Here is a 10,019-nt window from a genome sequence, read left to right on the forward strand (position 1 = left end):
TCTGTGTGTTTCATTTTGGCTTAGCTGTAGGCCTGAGAGTGTGCAATTGTTTAGAGGGAAAGGAATTTATTGACACTGGAGGTCTGCTGTCATAACAGGAGACAGGAAGCTACAGTTGGGGTTGCTGATGCTGATGCTTGTACCTTTAATAAAAACAAATTAATTGTTATAATTTAGAAGTAGGTTTGCAGGAGACTCGCCACCTTATCTGTAAATGTAAGACAACAAGAGGCCAATGGCCCAGTGGATGCAGAGTGGCGGCCTCAGTGTGTGTAATATGTTAACTCTGTTTTCTATGTTGTCTAAAGTAATTTGAGGAGATTACTTTTATGACCGGCAGGAAGTCACATACACAGAGACACACACACTGCTTTGACTGTTACGACGCACCCACACCTACATGCACACTCAGTCACGTGCACTCACATAGACATATGGGTACGCGCACACACAGGCACTCACGTGCTCGTGCATACACACACAAACACAGAGTTTGCAACACACCATGGGGGTTTTATGATGGGGTCACTTCTATAAAGCTGACTGTAACAAACAAAGGAGTGAAGATCTGCAGAGGGACACCGGCCTGGCACGTCTTCCAATCTATCATCACTAAATTCTAAAGTTTCATTCACAGCCAGACAGGAAGCTTCAGTTCTTCTTTTGTTTTTGTCGCCACACATTCAGCTAATTTGCATACTCTCTCCTCTCAGAAGAAGTTGCCTTGACAAGAGAAATGCATCGTCGGGTCTGCCATGATATGTTTACAATAAGACTTATGGTCCCGAACCTCTGCGCACAGCGTCTGCAAATCGGGACTTTCATCTTTACGCAGGACTGTAAGCTTTCATCTGTGAGGCGTGAGCGGTGTTTGTTTTTAACATAGTTCACGGTGGAGAATAGCTGCTGACATAATGTGGATCCGAAGATCCATAATTGGGTTGAAAGTCTCGATAAATGCTGGCGTGTCTGCAGGTACACCGGCTTCCGCGAGTGTGACGCTTATTTTGAGCGATGAAAAATAATAAGATATAATTTTATTTTTATATTTCAATATCACAATAATCTTCCAATTTAGAACTACAAGTTAAAAAAAGAACTAAACACAAATAAAATACACTTCAGCTAAATACTTCTAATTTATTTCCCCAAACCACCCAGAGCCGCAGTATAAGGACAAAAGAGCCAGTCACTCCACCCCGCCGGCCTCCCTTCTCTGCACACCCTTTGGAAGTTATCCAGTTACCTACATAAGCAGCTCTGTTCCAGCTCAGTCAGTGAAATCTGTCCGTGGATATTGGTGTGTGCAGAATGTGAGTGGAAAGAAGAGCAGACAGCAGCAGGAAGTATTTTATCTGTAACTCTGTTTTTATGTCAAACGTCTCTGAAAGTGTTTAAAGTGAAATATCTGGTCTCATTATCATTAAAAATAATGTTATTATTTTACCAGATGATGTTATTGTCTAAATGTTTATTATTATTATTTATTAATTATTATATTTTGCTGTCAGCTTGGAGGAACCTTGTGTTTCTTTCATCAGTCTCTGCATTTCTGACGAGAAGCTTCTTCAGCAGAAAAGCAGAATGAAAAACACTGATTTACTCCACCAGAACTAGTTCTTATCACAAGATTATTATAACGCTTGATTCCTCTGCACACTTCATTCACAACACAACACAACACAACACACTGCTCCTCTGCAGCTTGAGGTGACTGAGGTATTTTTGACTGCGAGGAGTCAGATTCAATATGATTCTGCAGGTCATGTATATATTGCAGGTAGTCAGAGCCCAGAAATGAACATCAAACTAAACAGTTCGATGTTTAGTGACACATGAGGTCAGGCTGTAGATTTTCCTTCTTCTAGCTGTACTGACTGACCTTTGACCTCATGTGTTGATGACTCTTCACCTCTGTCTCCTCTCACAGGGAGAAGATGATCTGCAGGATCCTGCTGCTCATCATCTTCACCTCATGTGTCTCTGGTTAGTTTACAGCTTCACTTTATGAACTCCAAATAAAGCTCAACAACAGATTTGTTCCAGTTCTCAGTGTGTCTGCTCCTCTCTTTCCCTCTCTGTCTCCTCAACAGGATCATTTGTAGTCAATGTGACACAGACCTGCTATCAGGCAGAGGAGAACCACAACATCACACTGGAGTGGACGTTCACCACCAAACCTGACAGATCCTGGATCTACATTTTCATCATCTGTTACCTGATAAATGCTCATAAAGATTCAGTCCTGTATCAGGTTCATGAAGGTGTTGAGGTGTCAGAATCTCAGGATGAAAAGTTTTCAGGACGAGTCCAGAGTGACAAAGACGCCCTCAGAGAAGGACGAATCAGACTTCAACTGTTTAGACTCAGGACTGATGACTTGGGTCTGTACGTGTGTGAGGTCAACACTGATTATGATTTAAGATCTGACAGATGTCGACTAAACGTCAGTGGTGAGTTGATTCAGTGAAAGTTTTATGACATGTTCAGTTCACAAACTTATTTTGGATAAGTTGAAACCTTTAAGGAAATTATAATTTTTTTATTAGTGATATTTAGTAAATGAATGTGAGAGACTCAGATGTGTTTGTGTCTCTGCAGCAGTGAGGGATTGTCCTGAACCTGAGAGAAAACCTGAGACATAAAACACAGAGAGACGAGGAAGGATCGCCCGTAAACGCATTAACAAGCTAACTGCGCTAACACGTTAACGCTGTCCAGCCCCACACACTGGGCGATCCGTCATTTTAATGAGATTATAACTGACAGCACTAATTATCATGATTATTATTATTATTTCTAAAGTTGAGTGTATTTATATAGAAGAAGGGGTTAACAAGCTTAAAGGTTGAGGTGAGCAGTAAAAAAAGGGTTAAACACACAGTATCGCTCTCTAACTGCTCCTCTTCCTGGAGTGAAGCACAGCCTGATAACCCTCCCTCTTCTTCCTGCTCTTAAACACAGCACCTCCTCTCTGTCCACGTGTTTCCTCGTTCCCTCCCCTTCAGATCTGCACTTTGAAGATGGGTGTAACCAACATGTGGTGACGTGTAAGAGCTGACAGGCTCCATTCACTGCAGAAACATGTTGTTGAGATCAGAGCTCAGACTAGTTTCAGTTATAAGGAAGTGAAACTCACACAGTCACTGACACTGAGAGGAGAAATGGCACAGAAAGGAGTTCAGCTGGACCGAGAAACCTTCTCTTGTTCCATCTGTTTGGATCTACTGAAGGATCCGGTGACTACAGCCTGTGGACACAGCTACTGCAGGAACTGTATTAAAAGTTTCTGGGATGAAGAGGACAGGAAGGGAATCCACAGCTGCCCTCAGTGCAGGAAGACTTTCACACCGAGGCCTGTCCTGGAGAAAAACACCATGTTAGCAGCTTTAGTGGAGCAGCTGAAGAAGACTGGACTCCAAGCTGCTCCAGCTGATCACTGCTATGCTGGACCTGAAGATGTGGCCTGTGATTTCTGCACTGGGAGGAAGCTGAAAGCCATCAAGTCCTGTTTATTCTGTCTGGCCTCTTACTGTGAGAAACACCTCCAACCTCACTATGAATCTCAAGCTTTTAAAAAGCATACGCTGGTTAAAACTTCTGTGAAGCTCCAGGAGAACATCTGCTCTCGTCATGATGAGGTGATGAAGATTTTCTGTCGTACTGATCAGCAGAATATCTGTTATCTCTGCACGATGGATGAACATAAAGGCCATGAAACAGTCCCAGCTGCAGCAGAAAGGACTGAGAAGCAGAAGGAGCTCGAGGTGAGACGACTAAACATCCAGCAGAGAATCCAGGAGCGAGAGAAAGATGTGAAGCTGCTTCAACAGGAGGTGGAGGCCATCAATGGCTCTGCTGATAAAACACTGGAGGACAGTGAGAAGATGTTCACTGAGCTGATCCGTCTCATCCAGAAAAGAAGCTCTGATGTGAAGCAGCAGGTCAGATCCCAGCAGGAAACTGAAGTGAGTCGAGTCAAAGAGCTTCAGGAGAAGCTGGAGCAGGAGATCGCTGAGCTGAAGAGGAAAGACGGTGAGCTGGAGCAGCTCTCACACACAGAGGATCACAACCAGTTTCTACACAACTACCCCTCACTGTCAGCACTCAGTGAGTCTACACACTCATCCAGCATCAATATTCGTCCTCTGAGCTACTTTGAGGATGTGACAGCAGCTGTGTCAGAGACCAGAGATAAACTACAGGACATTCTGAGAGAGGAATGGACAAACATCTCACTGACAGTCACTGAAGTGGATGTTTTACTGTCACCAGCAGAGCCAAAGACCAGAGCTGGATTCTTAAAATATTCACATGAAATCACACTGGATCCAAACACAGCACACAGACGTCTGTTATTATCTGAGGGGAACAGAAAAGTAACAAGAACAGAACAACAACAGTCTTATTCTGATCATCCAGACAGATTCACTGAATGGTCTCAGGTCCTGAGTAGAGAGAGTCTGACTGGACGTTGTTACTGGGAGGTGGAGTGGAGAGGGAGAGCAGTTCGTGTAGCAGTCGCATACAAGAATATCAGCAGAGCAGGGGGGGGCTGTGTATTTGGAAACAATAACAAATCTTGGGCATTATATTGTGACATGAACAGTTATAAATTTATTCACAACAAAGTCCAAACTGTCCTCTCAGGTCCTCGGTCCTCCAGAGTAGGAGTGTACCTGGATCACAGAGCAGGTATTCTGTCTTTCTACAGCGTCTCTGAAACCATGACTCTCCTCCACAGAGTCCAGACCACATTCACTCAGCCGCTCTATGCTGGACTTTGGCTTTATGGAGATGGAGACACTGCAGAGTTGATTAAAGTCAAATAAAGAAGACAGGTTCATGTTGATCCCTGACCATTATATGTACTTGTGTAGTTTCTAAATGAGGCTTTACATTTTAGAAGCTGAGAAGTTCAGTGGTCCATTGATGTGTGAAAATAATATTGCACTGATTCAAACTGTACTTACATTTATATACCTTACATCAATATAAATCTGAATTTGTTCTTATGGCTGATAATCATGTGAGTTTAAATGATACTACTCTTCATATTCAGCATGTTTGAAATCTGTCATCAGTCTGGTTAGTGCTTTTATTCTGTAGTTGCTGTAGTGGGTTGTCAAATGCAACAATATATTGGAGCTGCAGTGATTCATCAGTTAGTCAATGATTAGAGAATTGATTGTTTTATCATTATTTTAGTCACATTTAAAGCTGGTTCCAGTTTCTGAAATGTGAAGATTGTTGATTTTCTTGATCATATATGACTGTAAACTTAATGTGTTTGAGGTTTGAACTTTTAAAATGTAACAAAAATGGAATCTTTGAAGTTTTTTTAGTTGTTCTTAATTGTATCTAGAGTGATGACATTTAATGTCATTTTTCAGATGCAGAGACACGTGAAGAAACCAAATCACACAATAATGAAGTGAACACATTTATAGTCAGTGTTCAAGATGATGGATAGAAATGAAAATCATGGAGCATTTATGCATTTTTACGTCTGTGTCACAGAAACTGTTCAGCTATTCTCTGTTTATTAGTCTATTTATCAGGAACCTCTGTTGATTTTATATGTAAAGGATTTTTCTTCTATCACTGAACCTTTTAAGGGTTTTCTCTTAGTAGTTTTGGGGAGTTTTTAATTAGATTTACAGCTTCAGAATAACTTTGTGATGTCAGATTAGAAAGTCTGTGTCCAACCCTGGTGTTTGATCAGATGTTTGATCCCTGCAGGGTTGGATTTTTTTCTATGAATGTTGAATTTGTTGTATTTGATTTGAGTTAGATTTTTACTGATGAATGATTCATTGTATAAAGTGGGTCTACCAACAGTTTATTTCTTTGTTATTGTGATTAAAATGTCAAACAAATATATTTTCCACTTTTTGTGTGACAGAGGCAGGAATTTCTCTGTCCTGCATGTGGAGAAATCTGCTGTTAAATCAGAACATTAACAGGTTTCAGGTTTTGTTCAAACACATATTACTGTGTATCATGTGTCAGCAGGCATGTGTTAACAGGGACTATAAGACACTTTAGTGGCTTTAATGCATATTTATATGTTTAACACAGTCAGGTGCACAGGTTCTTTAGACTAAAATGAGGGAGGAGATGTGCTTCCAAGATTTATTATCCAGACAGGGAAAGCAACTTCACATTCAACCATACAGGGAAGAGGAGTTCAGGACTGAGGCTTACCAGCAGGTGAGAATGGTCGACACAAGGGGAAGGCGGATCCATCAAATAAATAAATAAGTAAAAATAGATCAACAGTAACACTGTTTCGTCTTCCGTGGACTCTGTATCTCCTGAATCAGATAACTCCGCTACTGTGTGTTTGAAATCTAAAGACATTATTCAGAGTGACACCTCGGTGTCAAGTTGAAACTGTCTTTGGCACCATTAACCTAGTTTGCCCAGTGACTGTTACTGCTCCTGAGCTCCGCTCTGCACTTCCAGTTCCTGTTCCCAGGGCAGCTCGGGCCAAGCTTTCCCTTGCACCCTTACAGTGCTAACAGAGACACTGACTCCTGCACCCGTTTCAGTTCCCTGGGTGGGAGCAGCAGAGGTCCAGCTAGCTCCTGCGCCTGCACGGGCTCCCAGGGTATAGGCAGGAACAACCCAGCTCGTCCCTGCGCCCGTATCTGTTCCTCAGGTGGGGATGGCTGGTGTTCGGCCAGACCCAGTACCCATCCCTGTTCCCCAGAGGAGAGCAGCTAAGAGTCAGTTACCTGATTAGTTGCAAGTTCAACAACCATCATCACAACCACCACTACAACTTTTGTTTCAGCCATTAGCTCATATATCAGCTCAGTTTCCTGTTTTATCACCAGCTCAGCCTCTAATTCAGTTTCTAGTTCAGTTTTTAGCTCTATTACTTGTTCAGGCTTTAGCTCTGTTTCCAGGTCCCTCTCTAGCCCAGCCCTGTTCACTTGCTGCCATCCTCTGCTGAAAGCTCTGGTGAGCCAGTTCATCCACCACCTGCTCCACCATCAGCTCCATCGCCTGCGGCTGCCACGTTGCCATCTGGTCCAGTCTCGTCGGCTGTGGTTACCACACCATCGTCTGGTTCTGCACCCACCAAGCCTCCACCAGTACGCCCGGTGCCCGAGAATCATCGCCCACTTCCAGAAAACAACATGGATGTGCAGTTTTTCACTAAAACATGTTTTTATCTCAGATGTAAATTTATCCAGTGAATCGTTAAAGTGTGAAAAATTAGCTTGTTTGTCTTTGTGACATAAACACTCAGTGTTCACAACACTCATGTGTGGAAATGTGCTGATAATGTGTGTTGGGAGCTGATAACAAGTTAAGACAGCCAGCAAATGTGTGCCCTCGATAGTTGTTCTTTTAACAATGCTGGTTAATTCTGTCGTGTTCATGTTGATTCTTAGTAGCAGTGTGTGGTCAGTGTGGTTTGTGCTCGGCTGCAGGGGAGGAGTGGAGCAGTGGGTTCAGGGTGTGGTGTCAGAGGATACGGTTGTTACAACCAGCAAGCATCATCTAAACACACCTTCCCTCCTTTAAACAGCGAAACAAATGAGATTCATGGTACGATCCAGAGGATTTCTGAAACAGGTTTCCAGCCTTACATTTCCAGTTTGAATTAGCGACACATTAGTGAATGCTCTTTATCAGCTTCCAGGCTCAAGCTGAATAAAGTGCACTTTGTTCTGCGTAACACAAATGATGATGTGGTGCACAATTCCCTGGATCACAGCAAGTCTGTTGCACAAGAGGAGAAACTGCTGATGTGGGAAGCATAAAACAGGCGCGCACTGCTGAGTGTTTTTGTGTGATGGGGATGAAATAAGATGTGTTAACACTCACAGTCTGACCACTTGTGTCTCATAGCGATCGTGGAAAACACATGACATAAATGATATCATGACCCTGCTCACTTGGTGGGTTTGGGCAGTGTGAATAACCCTCTCAAAGCTGCAGGGGAATAAGCAGGTGTAATGTTGTCACTACTGGAGGTGAAACATTGTCATTGTTTAAAGAGGGAGGATACTTACACACTTCATAAACCAGCAAGAAGACTTTTTCCCAGAAACAGAGTTTTGATTGGTGGAATCGACAAACAGTTTGAGGCTGATTTGGCTGATATGGGTGAATATTGTGCAGATAATGATAATGTGAGACACTTACTGACATGTACAGATGGATTTTCTAAGTATGCATGCAGGTGTCTTCAAACCAAGGCAGCAGCATCTGTTGCATCTGCTTTTGAGGATGAGTGAGGGACGTGTACCTGTTAAACTTCCAACAGATGAAGGCGAGGAGTTTAATAATAAACATTTGCATCAGCTGATGGTTCAGTTTAACATCACACATTTCTCTGCATGAAGCCAGATTGAACCAAGTGTTGTGGAGCATTTTAACAAAAGCTTTAAGGACCGTATGTGAAAATACTTCACATCTGTTAACTTATGAAGACATGTAAACGTGGTCCAGGACCTTGTGCTGTCAAGGCCAAGTGCTGCAGAGAGGGGGTTTCTCCAGGTGTGAGGTGGAGTGAGGAGAAGAACAACATGTCTAACCTTTCCTTTCCTTTTTCAGAGCAGAGGTGCAGACAGGAGGGCAGGCGGGTGAGTTTTCAGACTTACTCCGGGAAGCTGAGAGGAAGAGCAGCAGCAGCGAGCAGGTAAGTTTCCAGCAGGCAGTGAACAGACAAAGAGGACCAGCATCATCTAAGCATCATGAGCTTAACTGCAAATTCATCTCTGCTACACTTGATGTAACCAAACTGAGCATGAAGCCACAGCCACTGTGCAGCAGTCACACACTGTTCTGTTAAGTCCATCACAGTGCAGCAAACTAACCTGTTTTTCCTGCACTAACCTGCAACTTTCAAATAAACCAGTGAGTCTGAAAGGAACTTTTAAAGAACACCGATCACATGACCTGTTTAATTTTGCCTCATTTATTTTCTGGTGAGAAACGCCCCCTGTTGGCTAATGCTCAACTTATCTGTGAGCTCTGATGAAATGAAAATCTGTTACACTGATATTTAGTTTTTATCTTGCAGGTCAGTGAGTGAAATGCACCGGGTAAAATCAACAGGAAAAACTTCACATGTTCTTCCAGGTTCGTAGAGAGGAGCTCATGGTTCGTAGAGACAGCTGCCAGAGACGGAGAAACGCAAGGACGGGTACAGATAAACTCAGCCTGCAAACATCTAAACATGTTACTGGAGTAACAAAACAACACACTTCACTCTGATATCAACAGACAATTTTACATCTTGTAGCTGAAAGTGTGCACAGAACAATGATCATGATTTGGATCATAGACGACCATTAACTCTTCATGTGCTGGTGAGCTGCACTGAAACTGTGGCTGCAAACTCTGCCAAGTGTCAAGTGTCTGTTATTGTCATTACCATGTGCAGTCGTACAGTACAGAGTGAAATGACAGCTTTCCTCTGAGACCCTGGTGCTACATATGACATATAATAGAAAAACACGGGACTACATAAAGTGCAATGTGCCAAAAAACTGCTAAGAAAACAAGACAAGACAGTGCAACACTAGACAGAACAGGGCGACACAGACACAAGACAGTGCAATGGGTGTGTGTGTGTGTGTGTGTGTGTGTGTGTGTGTGTGTGTGTGTGTGTGTGTGTGTGTGTGTGTGTGTGTCCAGTCACTGAGTGTTCAGGAGTCTGACGGCTTGGGGGAAGAAACTGTTCCATAGTGTGGCAGTGAGGGCCCGAATGCTTCGGTACCTCTTTCCAGAAGGCAGCAGGGTGAAAAGTGTGTGTGAGGTCCTCCATAGTGCTGGTGGCGTTGCAGATGGAGCGGGTCCTGAAAGTGTCCTTGGTGGAGGGAAGAGAGGCTCCAGTGATCTTCTCAGCTGCTCTCACTATCCATTGTAGGGTATTGCAATCCGATATGGTGCAGTTACCACACCAGGCAGTGATGCAGCTGCTCAGGATGCTCTCGACAGTCCCTCTGTAGAAGGTGGTGAGAATGGATGATGGCAGATGGGCTTTCCTCTGCTTC

At 43.3% G+C, this 10,019-nt stretch overlaps 1 protein-coding gene across 5 annotated transcripts; it reads left to right on the top strand.

The window, feature by feature from the left end:
- The first annotated feature begins 716 nt into the window (after positions 1–716).
- Positions 717–6,215, top strand: LOC308400987 (tripartite motif-containing protein 16-like). 5 transcript variants are annotated; one of them, XM_080889054.1, is made up of 5 exons: positions 717–975; positions 1,162–1,357; positions 1,931–1,986; positions 2,094–2,453; positions 2,602–3,163. In XM_080889054.1, the coding sequence occupies exons 1-5, from the start codon at positions 915–917 to the stop codon at positions 2,643–2,645; spliced, it is 717 nt and encodes a 238-aa protein (XP_080745180.1). In that variant the 5' UTR covers positions 717–914; the 3' UTR covers positions 2,646–3,163. The 5 variants fall into 5 exon arrangements, with proteins under 5 accessions (XP_080745180.1, XP_080745179.1, XP_080745176.1 ...); XM_080889053.1 differs by lacking the exon at positions 717–975 and having other exon boundaries at positions 1,288–1,357; positions 2,965–6,215; XM_080889050.1 differs by lacking the exon at positions 717–975 and having other exon boundaries at positions 1,288–1,357; positions 2,094–6,215.
- Positions 6,216–10,019: the final 3,804 nt, after the last annotated feature.

The sequence above is a fragment of the Rhamphochromis sp. 'chilingali' genome (genome assembly GCF_963969265.1).
Source record: "Rhamphochromis sp. 'chilingali' genome assembly, chromosome: 1".
Classification (NCBI taxonomy): Eukaryota; Metazoa; Chordata; class Actinopteri; order Cichliformes; family Cichlidae; genus Rhamphochromis; species Rhamphochromis sp. 'chilingali'.